This window comes from Onychomys torridus, chromosome 8, assembly GCF_903995425.1.
Source record: "Onychomys torridus chromosome 8, mOncTor1.1, whole genome shotgun sequence".
NCBI classification, from domain to species: Eukaryota; Metazoa; Chordata; class Mammalia; order Rodentia; family Cricetidae; genus Onychomys; species Onychomys torridus.
In genome coordinates this window covers 38,151,302-38,165,074 of record NC_050450.1, presented here as the reverse complement: position 1 = coordinate 38,165,074, position 13,773 = coordinate 38,151,302, and the positions used below count along the sequence as shown (strand labels likewise).

General features: G+C 44.0%; 1 protein-coding gene across 2 annotated transcripts in view; it reads right to left on the bottom strand.

Moving 5' to 3' along the window:
- Positions 1–2,479: 2,479 nt before the first annotated feature.
- The window catches only part of Gfpt2 (glutamine-fructose-6-phosphate transaminase 2), a 45,569-nt gene continuing 34,275 nt past the window's right edge, over positions 2,480–13,773 (bottom strand). For both annotated transcript variants that reach the window (XM_036197756.1, XM_036197757.1), the window contains 4 exons: positions 12,282–12,409; positions 8,745–8,912; positions 6,053–6,214; positions 2,480–3,383 (listed from right to left, as the gene is read on the bottom strand). In XM_036197756.1, coding sequence (XP_036053649.1) covers positions 3,339–3,383; positions 6,053–6,214; positions 8,745–8,912; positions 12,282–12,409 — 503 coding nt within the window. In that variant the 3' untranslated portion in view covers positions 2,480–3,338. The remainder of the gene's footprint in view (positions 3,384–6,052; positions 6,215–8,744; positions 8,913–12,281; positions 12,410–13,773) is intronic.

The following is a 13,773-nucleotide window of genomic DNA, read 5'->3' as shown; positions in this document are numbered from 1 at the left end:
CCATGTTAACAGATGTGTCCACAGAACTTACCAGCATGTCTGAAACCTGGGCAAGACAGTCCAAGGTCATATGGAAGAGAATATTAATACAGTCAAACAGAAAACTAATCTTAGCCAGGCGGTGGTGGCACAAGCTTAATCCTAGTACTCGGGAGGCAGAGGCAGGCAGATCTCTGTGAGTTCAAGGCCAGCCTGGTCTAAAGAGTGAGTTCCAGGACTGTTTCACAGAGAAACTCTTGTCTCAAGAGAGAAAAAAAAAGAAAGAAAGAAAGAAAGAAAGAAAGAAGGGAAAGAAAATTGAATCTTGCCACACACAGAGATACCAAGAAGAGGATAAATTCCAAAAGAAAAAAGAATATTATTGTTGGCTTCAAAGGGACTGAAAATATATCACACCCTTGGGACAAGAGCCAGTCATTCAGAAGCAATTCTGAATACTCATACATGTCCTTGGTCTCAGGTGAGGTGGCCTAGAGGTAATGACATCCCAGTAGCAGAAAGCACACCCAGAGCTCAGGTCTTTGCTTCTGTATTCTCTGACAGAGGTGACTAGGAGCCACCAGATATGGTAAATCAGGGCTGGTTAGGCAATGTTCAAGTTAGACCTGGAGTTTAGCAGAGTATAAATCAGGAAGTACTTATGAAAGACACACAGACAGACCCAGGATGATGGGGGCGTGTCAGAAACACAGAGGCCAACTCACACAGCTCCTAGCAGCCAGAGGTAGGATCTCAGGAAATAACATCTGACACAGCATCTTTGCAGAGGCAAAATCTGGCACCGGCTGCCTCAGGTAGGTTAATATCAGATCAAGATTAACACTGACAGGGGCCAGTAGTGTAAATAGTTTGTGTCCTGGAGGTGAAGTTAGAAGAATGTTGCTCTTCCTCCCCCAGCTCCATAAACCCATTCCAACCACAAGGAAAACATCAAACACAACTGGTGAATGTTCTACAAAATTCCTGCCTGTGCTCCTTAACACTTGATGTAATTTACTAGTGGATAGGTTGGTTGTAGACAGGGAAGTAGATATAGTTAGGGAGAGAAGACTGAACAAATTTCCTAACTAGTTGAACTAGAAGACAAGATTGATGGCAGGAAAGAATGCATAGACCCATCCCTTCAAAAAGCCTCAAGCTCTGAATCAGACATTGTGCTTCAGAAAGGCCAGAGGAAAGGAAACATAACTCCATAACAAAGTAGTTCAAGGTTTCTCAGAACTCTGGGGCTGGAGAGATGGCTCAGTAGTTCAGAGCACTGGATGCTCTTCCAGAGGACCTGGGTTCGATTCCCAGTACCCATACCCCCTCACCTTCTCTAACTTCAGTTACAGGGGATCTGACACTCTCTTCTGGTCATCATAGGCATCAGATATGCAAGTGGTGCACATGAGCTCACACATAAAGTAAAATAATCCTGTTCTCTCCCAGACCTGAAGGGGATGCATTTCTTGACTGAGCTTAATATCTAATGAAAAGACCCAAGGCACTACACTGCAGGATTTGAGAACACAAGAAACAAAAAGAGAATAAAAAAATGAAAGGTCACTGACAAAGACATAGCAGAGTGATTTTAGACTCAATAATAACACAAGGAACAAGAGAATGAAAAATTCTAAGAATTTTTTTTTCCTGACTTAAAATTCTATACTAGGCAAACCTTCATTGAAGTGTAAGTAATAGTTTCCTGAGCTATTAAGTTCTCATACATTTACCTCTTGCATGGTCTATGGATTTGTATCTCTCCCCTAAAGCAATGTTTACAGCCCTAGCCCCCATGTGATGGTAATGAAAGTGGAACCTGGGCTGTGGAGGTGGCTCAGTGGATTCAGAACTTGCTGAGCAAGCATGAAGAAGCAGAGTTTGGATCCCCAGCACCCATAGAAAATCCAGGATGGTGTGGGGGCCTCCCTGAAAGCCCAGCATTTAAGAAGTAGAGATGGGGATGGATCCCCAGGGCATGCTGGCTAGCCAGACTAACCAAACCAGCAAACTCTGGGCTCAGAATGAGATCCTGCCTCAGTAAATAAAATGGAGAGCAATCCTGAAAGACACCCAGTGTCAATCTCTGTATACATACATACACGGGCTTCCACACACCTATGAACATGCAGATACAAGCATGCACACATTAACAAAGTCAGGCCTTTATAGGGTGATTGGGTCATGAAAATGAAGCCCTCATAAATGCAATCAGTGCTCTTTAAAAGAAGCCCTGGGAAGCTCTCTTGCCTCTTCTACAGAGAGATAGATGTTCTGGTAGGAAGCAAGAAGCAGACTCTCTCACATACCAAGATGGCTAAAACCTCGATCTTGGATTTCTCAGCCTCCAGAGCAATGAAAAAAAAAAATCCCACCGAGGATTAAATTTCAACACATTCAACTCATATCCAAACTTTACCACTAATAATGGTAAATGCTCAGACCCTCAGATGTAAGGAAAATGAGGTTAACCAAATCCAAACAAACAAGGCAGAAAAAAAAGTTGCACTGTCTTTATTGTTGTAAAATTGCATAGTACATTGATTGTGCACGCTTTTAAACAGAGCAGGGCAGCCCCCTCAAAACCGCTTTCTTGCATGGGGCATTTCAGGCTGGTTTACTATGAATGGGGAGCAGGGACCAAAGTGCTGCCTGGGCTTAAAAAAGATCCATGATCTGATTAAGTAAAAGTCAGAGAGCTGAGGGATTTGAGCCCATCTGAGGATACTGGAAGAAGTGGAGACTTCAATTGAGCTCAGAGGAGGCATCGGAAGTGGGTAGAGGGAACTCACTGATGTCAGGGGACAGGAGTCAGGAGCATCTTATGGAGGGAAGAAAAGGAAAAAGGAGACAAAGGGCTCATGCCTTGTGCCCAGAACTGAGATGAATGACACTCGCCAGGAGTGAGCCCAGAGACAGCACACTGGGTATCCCAGATGCACGGTCCGGGCATTTCCACGGCTACAGAAAGCCACATACTAGAAAAATAACTTAAAAGCTATACAATCATCATTATAAATATTTCATCTTTTAAAACTAGCTAGTGTTGGTTAAAAAAAGGTTCACAGTTACTCTGAAGAGAGCGGTATCTCTATTGCACAGTAGTGGAAAGTCTGCTCCGATCCCCATGTGTAAACAATTCCTTCTCCTCAGTGACTTCAGGACACAGAGAAACAACAGCATTTCCTGTAAGCAAAGCACTTGGGTACAAGGCACGTCAAAGCTGTCAAGCTCTACTGGGAGCACGGGGGGGCCCGTGGAAGGCCCACTTCTTTTCCCATGTGGCACCTTTGCAGTCAGTTCAGGTCTTTAATCAGTCTGCAGGTGATGATGGTCTTGTCATGGAAGTCCTGTTCTCATTCCACAGTGACAGACTTGGCCAGGTTCCTGGGAAAGTCAACCTAAAAAGAAAGATGGGAAGGCAAAGGATAAAGCTCAGTTGACAGAGTCCTTGCTTAGCTTAGTACGCACAAAAATATGGGTTTCATCCCCAGCACCTCATAAAACAGGCATGCAACCACACAAACTTGGAAGGCAGGAGGATCAGAGGTTCAAGACCAGCCTCTACCACATAGCAATTTATTCATTATCTCACAGATGCCAGTAACATGCTGTTTCTTCCCAATCACCTCTAACCAATCTACCTGAACACCTCTGTTTTGAAAGTGGATTCCATATTGCAAGAGGCTTTCTTTAACAGTACAGATTTCCTTCACTCAATAAACATTAGTTATGACTTGACATGTGTCCTATTGTGTCCTTCATATCTTTTACATCAGGTAGCCTGGTGGGTGCTGTTAAAAAGTCACTTTGCAGTCACAGGTATGGTGGTGCTCTCTTGTAATCTCAGCACTCAGGAGGCTGAGGCAGACAGTAGAGCACAGGCAAGCCAGGTTGTACAAGTCAAAGCCCAGCTCAGGCTACACAGCAAGAGCCCATCGAAATGCACAAGCAGGGGCTGGAGGGATAGTCCAGTGGATAACAGTTCACACTGGTCTTGCAGAGGGCCCAAGTTCTGTTCCCAGCATTTCTATCAGGAGGCTCACAACTGCCTGTAACCCCAGCTCCAAGAGATCTGAGACCCTCTGCAGTCACCTGCACTCATGTACACCAAATCACACACACACACAGACACACACACACACAGACACACAAAGCTGCAGTAAAAAGAAAAAAAAAAACCAAAAATTTACTTTCCAGGATTGGGGTTTAACTCAAAGATAGAGTGCACAGCATATGTAAGACCTGATTTGACCACCAGCACTGGAAAAATTAATGAAAAAAATTCACATTTTTTTTGGAAGGATACACATACATTTCTCAAGCCATGACTTGTTGCGTTGGTAAAGACTGAGAAGGAAATATGACTGAGGATAGGTAATAAAGTGAACTTCCACTTGGTGTGCAAAAAGGTATTTTATTTATATGCTAAGAAAAGATGAAAAAAAATACAACCAAAAGTTATCAAGCGTCAATTAGATGACATACATTTAGGTGTCTAGGATATTGTTCTTTGAATTGTTATAATTTATAAGCTTTTTAAAACTGTAGCCTGAGCCGGGCAGTGGTGGCGCAAGCCTTTAATCCCAGCACTTGGGAGGCAAAGGCAGGTGGATCTCTGTGAGTTCGAGGCCAGCCTGCCAGCCTGGGCTACAAAGTGAGTTCCAGGAAAGGTGCAAAGCTACACAGAGAAACCCTGAATCAAAAAACCAAAACCAAAAACAAAAAAAACAAAAAAACAAAAAAAAAAAAAAAAAAAAAAAAAAAAAAAAAAAAACTAACCAAAAACCCAAAACAAAACAAAACAAAAAACTGTAGCCTGGTGGTGGTGTTGCATGCCTTTGTAGAGGCAGAGGCACGAGGACTTCTGTGACTTCGAGGCCAGCCTGGTCTACAGAACTAGTTCCAGATAGCCAGGGCTACACAGAGAAACCCTGTCTCAAAAACAAACAAACAAACAAAAACCCCAAATCAAAACCAAACCAAACCCGTAACACAGTATCTGTTTTGTTTTACACAGTGAATTGTGTTCTTACACATTTGCTGGTGAGATCATACATTGATTCTTTTCTGGGGCACAATTTCAATGTCACTAAGTCTCAAAATGTCAAACCATTTTTTCCATAATGATAAATCTTAAATGTGGGACAAAGATGTGCATTCAAACATGTTCACTGCAGTGTTACTCATAAAATGAAAAATTGGAAACAGCAGACTAGTTAAGTAATTGTTCAGAAAGTCATGCTATAAACTTATAATGGCAGCCACAGAGACATCTCAGTGGTTGAGAGTGCTTTGCTGTACCAGAGGATCTGAGTTAGCTTCCCACATCAGTGGCTCACAACCACCTGTGTAGTAATTCCAAGAGGGATCTGATGCCCTCTTTGGGTTTCTGAGGGCACTGCATGCGTGTGGCATATAGTTACATGGACACATACAGAAACATAAATAAAAATTTTAAAATAAAGATTTTGATGGAATACTATACAACAATTAAAGGTAGGTAACAACTTCATAAAGATGAAAAAATCAATATAAATAATACAGGAAAGAAACAGAACTTTAACTTTGGTACAATATTAAAGTTTTTGTTTTTTCTTTTTGTAGTTGAGTCTCTCAATGTAGCACAGGCTCCCTCATATTTGTCATCCCCTGTCTTAGCTTCTTGAGTGTTGGCCTTCCAAGTATTCTACATCAGTCCTGCCTTGAAAAATGTTTTTTAAAATTTGCATGTACAGGAGAAAAAAATTGAATGAAATATTGACCGTGTTGATCAACGCTGCCTCTGGATGATGGTTTATTTTTTGCAGTTCTTGAGGAATCTAAACAACCTTAAAATGAAAGTTACTTTAAGTGACATTATTTCTCCAATGAGTATTTAATCCAAATAAGCATTAAAAAAAAAAGGCAACTATGCCATTACTGAATACTGTATCTATGCATTAAAATGGTACCCTGTGCCCCATAAATACGTACATACAAATGCCAATAAAAAATAAAAATGCATTGATATCAAACCAATGAAGCTTCCTGTTTCTCTTGGCTGTGCTCATGCAAAGTTTAGACTTACATCATAGCCTCGGAGGACAGCCAAGTGGAAGGACAGAAGCTGCAGTGGAATGACACTCAGGATGCCCTGGAGACAGTCGACTGTGTGGGGCAGCTCGATGGTTTTGTACGCGAACTTGGAACTCTCGGTGTCATCCCTGGAACACAGTATGATTGGACGACCCTAAAGCAGAGAGACAGGCCCATAAAAGACTGCACCTCTGAAAGAAGCAAACCCTCTCTTGCACCCAGCAGAGTTTTTGGCATTTTCTGGAGTCAGCACTACTGTGGCGATAATATTCATCACTTTGACTTTGCTAGAATTACCGGTGAGGTCATGTGCGTGCCACGTGCAAAGGACAGTGTGCGGTGCTTCTTGGTGTGTTTCTTCCCCTTCCCTGGCCAGGTGGCTGGCTGCACTTTCCACCGCTATTCATCATTCCTTTGTTAACTGGCTTCCAAGTGCCTGGTCCTGACCCACTCCTAACTCTAAAGGGCCTCAAAATCCAGTGATGGAAATAAAATCATGAACAAAGATGAATTTTGGATAAATGCCACAGGGGCAATAAAACATGAGTGAGAGATATTAATAAGCTTTGTACGTGTTAACACTGACTGCCTCCATGCATGTCTGTGAGGGATTATCTAGATTATGCCAACTGAGGTAGAGAACACATCATGAAAGTGGGTGGTACCATTTCCTAGGCTATGGTCCTGGACTGCAGAGAAAGGAGAAAGCAGACTGAGAGCCAGAAAATGCAGTTTGAATACCTGCTTCCTCAAACCCTGCTACCATGACAGATCCTTGAGCCATGAGTCCCAATAACTTATAAAATTGCTTTTATCAAGGTATTTTATCACAGCAAACAAGAAGTAATTAAGATGGTTTGGGAGGACAAAGCCAGGCAAGCTAGATCTATGTAGCAAGTTCAAGCCAGCCTTGGCTACATAGAAAGAGCCATGGAGCTCTTTGCATTCGACTATGAAGCTATTTTCATTAAAACCCTTCCCTAGTCCTACCCCAAAAACAATAGGAAGAGCCAGGGCAAAGGCTCAGAGGGAAAGAATGAGCTTGGCATGAGTGGGAATCAGGACAGGCAAAGACCTGAAACTCAGTGGGATGTAAAAAGGGGCCGTGTGATGCAGAGTGGGAGAGGGGTCACTGTGAGAGGGTTTTCAGTAGAAAATGACACAGGTGTGTTTTTATACTAGTATACCTTTTTCCCCCCAAGACAGGGGTTCTCTGTGTATCCTTAGCTGTCCTGGGACTCACTTTGTAGGCCAGGTTGGCTTTGAACTCATAGAGATTCACCTGCCTCTGCTTCACGAAGGCTGGGTTTAAAGGCATGTGCCACCCCCACCTGGCTTAGTTTACTAGTTTCACACTAACTTTATATACTCGTTTTTATTCTAACCACTGTGCTGAGACACATGTGGCTGTGCAGGCTCATGCATCTTACTGGATTTGACCTACCTGTAACTTCGTGGACCCAAATGCTCTCTGCCCTCCTATCTATCTCTGAGGCCAGTGAATAATACACATGGCTGCTTAGTTCCCGGGAGGGAGCCAATCTACCTTTGGATTTTGAGAGATTAGAGGTGCCACTGTTCACAGTGAACCCCTTGCACTATGCCTGAGTTTATCAATATCAGGATCACTCATGAGAGACCACAAGTAGTTTCAGGATGGGGACTGACCATGCTGGAAAGATAAACCATGATTAGAGAGTTGAAGCTTGGAATTGCTGACCACAGAAGCAGGGCAGGAGAGCAAGTTCAACCACATGGTTCAAGATTTAGTCATCCATGTCTGCTTAATGAAACCACAAGGAAAGTCGTGAAGTCAGAAGGTCAAGGGGCTGCTCTGGTGAAACTCACCAATGTAGCCAGGCAAGCTAGATCTATATAGCAAGTTCAAGACGACAGAAGCTACCCATCTGGGACCTTCACACTACGGCTTCTTCTTCTGGGGCAGGCCCTAATTTGAATTCTTCATAATAATATCTTAATAATAAATATTGCCCTTTTCTAGGTTCTAAGAGTTGTGCCAGAGAATTAACAAATGTGAGGGGGGTCTGGGGAGGCCCCAAATTTGCAGCCAGTCTGGGGTTCGAGTGCCCATTAGTTCCTCGTGTGTGGGTTCAGATGGGAGGACAGTCTTATGAAGGACTGTGCACTCACCCTGTGATGTCTGACTTAACTCTGCAAAGTTAGCATCAGAATTGGATCACAGCAACCCTCGGAGGAAACTCCAGATGCTGCCCTGGCCCTGGAAGCACCTCCTCTGTCCCCAGCCCTAGAATCCAAGGCAGGTCAGTGACAGTCTGGTCATTGGCCCTGACTAAGGAGCTAGAGGATATGACTTCAGACTCCTTGGTTTCTTGCCAGATTTGTGTGGTATTCAAAAGGGAGCCCAGTGAGCCAGTGAAATGACTTAGTGGATATATGCTTCTGCCAGCAAGCCTGAAGACCTGAGTTCCAGACCCAGAACACACATGAGATAGAAAAAAAGAACTAACTCCTCCAAGATGTCCTCTGATTTCCATTCATCTGACATGGCACGGACAGGCTCCTCCTCCACATGAAGAGATTAATGTAGAGGAAAGCGGTAGGACAGAGTGTGGTCACACCCACAGACAGCCGTCGGTGAGATGGGTATGTGTACGGGTACGGAACAGGAAAGCAGGGTCCTTGGTTTGTAGGAGAGCCCTCACCTGGCGGGCAGTGACCTGCTGCAGGGCATTCTGGCATTTGGCAAAGCAAGGGTCCTTCATGATGACCATGATGACCGGCATCTGCTTGTCGACGAGGGCCAGGGGCCCGTGCTTCAGCTCTCCAGCCAGGATCCCTTCCGAGTGCATGTACGTTATCTCTTTAATTTTCTACGGAGACACAAGTCGGGATCACTGTTACACCAGGAAGGTGGCCAGAGAAGGCAGAGGGATGCTGGGAGAGGGGTTTACTATAGGGTAAGAGCTAAAGGTCTCAAGGCAGATGGGGGCGTAGACAGGTCAACAGCAGCAAGGGATGCTCTGGGCCAGGAGAGAGGATGGGCTGCTGTCCAGAGCTTGGACAAGGTTGCCCGGGCAGCAACCTGGCTGCCCCCAGGCACAACAGTGACACCTCTCTTCAGCTCCATGCACTCAGACAGAAAGTTAGCCTCAGTCCTGTTTGCCTTCACCCCCACCCCCACGGCAAGCCACGTGGCCTCCCCAGTTACCACAGATAATGGTGGCATTGTATTCTGCTTAGATATGCTCTTATTCAATTAGATGGCTAACGATTCTCCCAATTTTAGATCCTTAATCACATCTAAACAATTGCTTAGATTGACCTAGCTAGCAAATTCCCATACCCCAGGCTATTATGTGAATTTTCCCCCTTTGTTCAAGTAGATCCATTTCCGTTCATTTACTGTGAAGTTTTCATCACTACACCAATGAGAATGTTAAAGAATATATTCCTCCACATGTCTAGAACTAGTTATTTGGGTCAGGCAAGCCCTGTGAGGAACGAGGCTTCTCCTTGGAGACTACAGACAGCTGGTGTGCTGGCCTCCAAGTGACCACACAGAGGCCATTGACTTGTACCAACAGCAACCTAAACACCCCTTTCTTTCCTCAAAGACCAACTCGGAGACACAGCTGAATGTGCATCTTTCATTAGCAGCGCTTTGCCCCCGCAACTGACCCCCACAGCCAGAGAACAGAAGTATCAGGGAACTGACAGTGCACCCCACCCAGACTTTGCCTCTTCTGTGCCCCTGAACGCCCAGCACTATCTTCCTTATGGGAGTTGGAGTCTCGGAAGCAACCGGAGTTCACAGAGCAGGGATTGACCAATGTTGGAAAAGGGCCCAGTAGTAATCTTTACAGTCAACTTGGTGGGATTTAAAATTCCATAAAAACCAACTTCTGGGCATGGTGTGAGTACATTTTTAGATTGGCTTCACAGAGGTGGGGAGACCCACCCTAAGCATGGGTAAAATGGTCCATAGGCTGGGGTCCTGGACAGAATAAAAAGAAAGGAAGCTGGACACCAGCATCTGTCTCTGTTCCCTGTGGACAGAGCATGAAAAGCTACCATATGCCTTCCCCATCCGGATGGACTATATCCCCAACTGAGAGCCAAAGCATACCCTTCCTTCCTTCCAAAAAAGTTGCTTTTATCTGGCATTTTGTCTCAGCAAGGAGGAAAGCAACGGACACATATGTTTGGTCTCTGTCCCTTTTATTTTTTAGCATGTAGTCCCTGAAATCCTTACAGTGTTCAAAGTGACAGGTATCTTTCCTTGCTAATAATAGCAACAGGACAGGTCTCTACTATGTAGAACAAGGCTGGTGTAGAGGGTTGGGATTTCCAACTTTACAGCAACTCATCCTTGCAGAGCCAACGTGGGCTGAAGGCTATGTTCATCATCAGTGGCCAATGACTAAATCGATTAAACCTGTATGTAAGGAAGCCTCCATAAAAACACAAAAGGATGCCTGGGAGAGCTTCTGGGTCACTGAATAAATGGTTTCTGGAGAGTGGCATGATCATAGATGACATCGAAATGCCACATCCCTTCCCGGACACCTTGATCTGTGTATCTGTCTATCCCTGCATCTCGGGTTCATCCGTACCCTTGGTCTGAGCCTTTACAGTGAACCAGTAACATGAGGAAAGAATTAATCTGCATAAAATGCGTATATTGGAAGCTGATACTTGGAGGTCAATTTACTCCCAGCTACAACCATCTGTAATAGTCCCTGAATGTCTTTTGTGAGCCACCCATCTACTGACTGGTAGATAAGGAGGGGAGCCAATACGCTCGGTACTCCTGTTCTGGTTCACAGGGATGTCTCACCTGGAGCACGGAATCCCTTTAACCTTGTATGGCATTCTGATCTATAAACAGCAAACAAAGTGAGACATTTGGAAGCCCAGGAGTCAGCTTTGCCAGCCTTCAGTAGCCTTACACGTCCAGCACCTTGTCTCAGCCCTACTAACTTTCTCTCCCATTAGTAATTCATTGTCACAGGACAAAACAGCTAGTCATCAATTTTTTTTTTTTAAATTCAGGCTCATTGCTGTGGGAATGCAAGTTCTGCCCCCATTGGAAGTTTGAGGGTCACAAGGAATATAGAGATCTTGTAATTTCCAGCTTCCAAAATCCTTCCCCCATAGGTTGCTTGTGGTAGTGGACCTGAATTTGATTTACCTCCTCTAGGCAATCTGGGTGTACAGAGGTGTGTGTGTGTGTGTGTGTGTGTGTGTGTGTGTGTGTGTGTGTGTGTGTGCGCGTGTGCATGTATACCTTGATGTCATTCCTCAAGAGTCACCCACTTTGGTTTTTGAGACATGATCCTTCACTGGAACATGGTGCTCCCCACTTAAACTAGACTGGCTGACAAGTGAGCCCCAGATGTTGTTTTTTATTACTATTTTGGGGGGCCCACCACCCAGCTCTCAAATCACACTCAGAAGCTTATTCTTACTTATAAATGCCTGGCCTTAGCTTGGCTTGTTGTTAGCCAGCTTTCCTTAACTTTAAATTATCTCATCTACCCTTTGTCTCTGGGCTTTCCCCTTGTCTTCTGTAGATCTTAATCTTACTCCATGGCTTGCTATGTAGCTGGGTGGCTGGTCCCTGGAGTCCTCCTCCTTCTCTGGATATTTCTTCCTCTCCTCCCAGATTTTTTCTTCTATATATTCTCTCTGCCTGCCAGCCCCTCTTATCCCTCTCTCTCTCCTACGTTGCTAATGGCCGTTTAGCTCTTTATTAGACCAGTTGGGTGTTTTAGACAGGCAAAGTAACAAAGCTTCACAGAGTTAAACAAATGTAACATAAATAAAAGTAGCACACCTTAAAATAATATTCTACAATGCCCAGAGATCCTCCTGTCTCTGCCTCCCCAGTGCTGGGATTACAAGCACATACCAGCCTTTTTTTTACATATAGATTCTCACAGGACAGGTACTTGTAAGAGCTTTACCCAATGTTCCCTTTCTCTCTGGTGACTGAGAACTCCCTGGGGACTGATACCTACTTCACTTACACTTATTTCTGTGACACCAAGGTAAGAGTCAAAGCTCAAGGCAGGCTCATGAGGGTGCCTAGGGAGTTTGCAAACCCTTCCTTTCCAACACTATGCCCTGCCCTCCTTCCCATTGGCTTCTTGCAGCATCTCCTTAGCCTGCCTCCATGTTGTCCTAGCAAGCTGTGCAATCAGCTATTAGAGGTGGAGGCTGGGCAGAGAGGAACTTACCAAGGCTCCTTCCAGGCATGTGGCATAGTTGTATCCCCGTCCCATCACCAGGAGTGACCTTTGTGTATAGAGCTCCAGGGCCAGGTCATGGATCTTCTCATCCAGCAATAATACTTCTTTGATCAGCTCTAAGCAATGCAAAGAGATAAGGGACAGAGCCAGTCGTTCTGACTTCCAAATATTCACGAGGAAAATCATTAGCTATAACAAGGTTTAGAAACTTACATTGCTCAGGAGACACTGCTTCCTTGAGTTATTTAGAAGGGCTTTAAACTCTGTTTAAACTCAATTCTGTGATAACTTAGGATACTGGCCAGGACCTTATCGGGTTGGAAGTTCCTGTTTGCATGAGCATGCTTGTGAGCATCTATAGGGCAGGCTATGAGCTCTCATTTCCAGCTCCATGTTACAGGAAGTAAACCAAGAGCCTGAGAGATTAAATCATGCCCTGGGAAGACACAGGACTGAAATTCCAAATTAACCCCTCAGTTCCTTGCCCTAGGCTGAGTCCCAAGGGGAAGCCAGTGTAAGTCAGATCTGTTATGATCAAACTTCCTGGTGCTGGAACTCTGTTTATTATACTCTTACAAATTAATGTACTCAAAAGCCTTTGATCTTGTGAGTTATAACTCTCAATACTTATTGGATTTGAAGATAACACTAATTAGCTGGGTAAGGTAATATACACTTTTAATTAAAGAAAACAAATTAACAACAACAACAACAAAAAGAAAGAAAAGAACACTAATTAAAAACTTTTAAACTATCAGGGTGGTGGTGGTGCACCCCTTTAATCCCAGCACTTGGGAGGCAGAGGCACTGAGTTAGAGGCCAGCCTGGAGCAAGCTCCAGGACAGCCAGGGATACACAGAGAAACCTTGCTTTGAAAAACAAACAAACAAAGACAAAACAAAACAAAACAAAAAACCTTTAAAAATGCTGCTGCATTCATTGGGAAATAGTAATAGTAATAAGCCTATAATGATAGATGTTTGAAAAAAAATGAGTGAGAAGAATGGTATTGTTGGACATCTTTAAAAAATTTTTATTACATGTGGGGGTTGGAAACAACTTGCAGGGGGCAGTTTTTTCACCGTGTGTGTTTGGGGGATCAAACTGGGGGGTCAGACTTGGCAGCAAGAGCTTTACCTACTGAGTGACCTGAGCAGCCCAACACCTTTATGTGTTTTTAGGGTCTGACTTTTTGTTAAGAGTTGACACCACATCCGCTTCTGCATTTGAACTATTGTGGCTTTTACCGTTGTTACTGGAGTGCAGGTATCTCACCAGACCTTACAAAGACTTACGTTTGGGAAAGGGAAAGGTGTAAAACGTCTTCAAATCAAGGAAGTGTTTTTTTGATTCTCTATCAGACAAGAAGCAAGTTTCTTGAAATGGGGAGTTGCAAGTAGTTTCTCTATATTTTTTTACATTTGGCCTGCTTTGCACTCAAATCTAAAATGGACACATTTAGTTACAAACTTTATTTTAC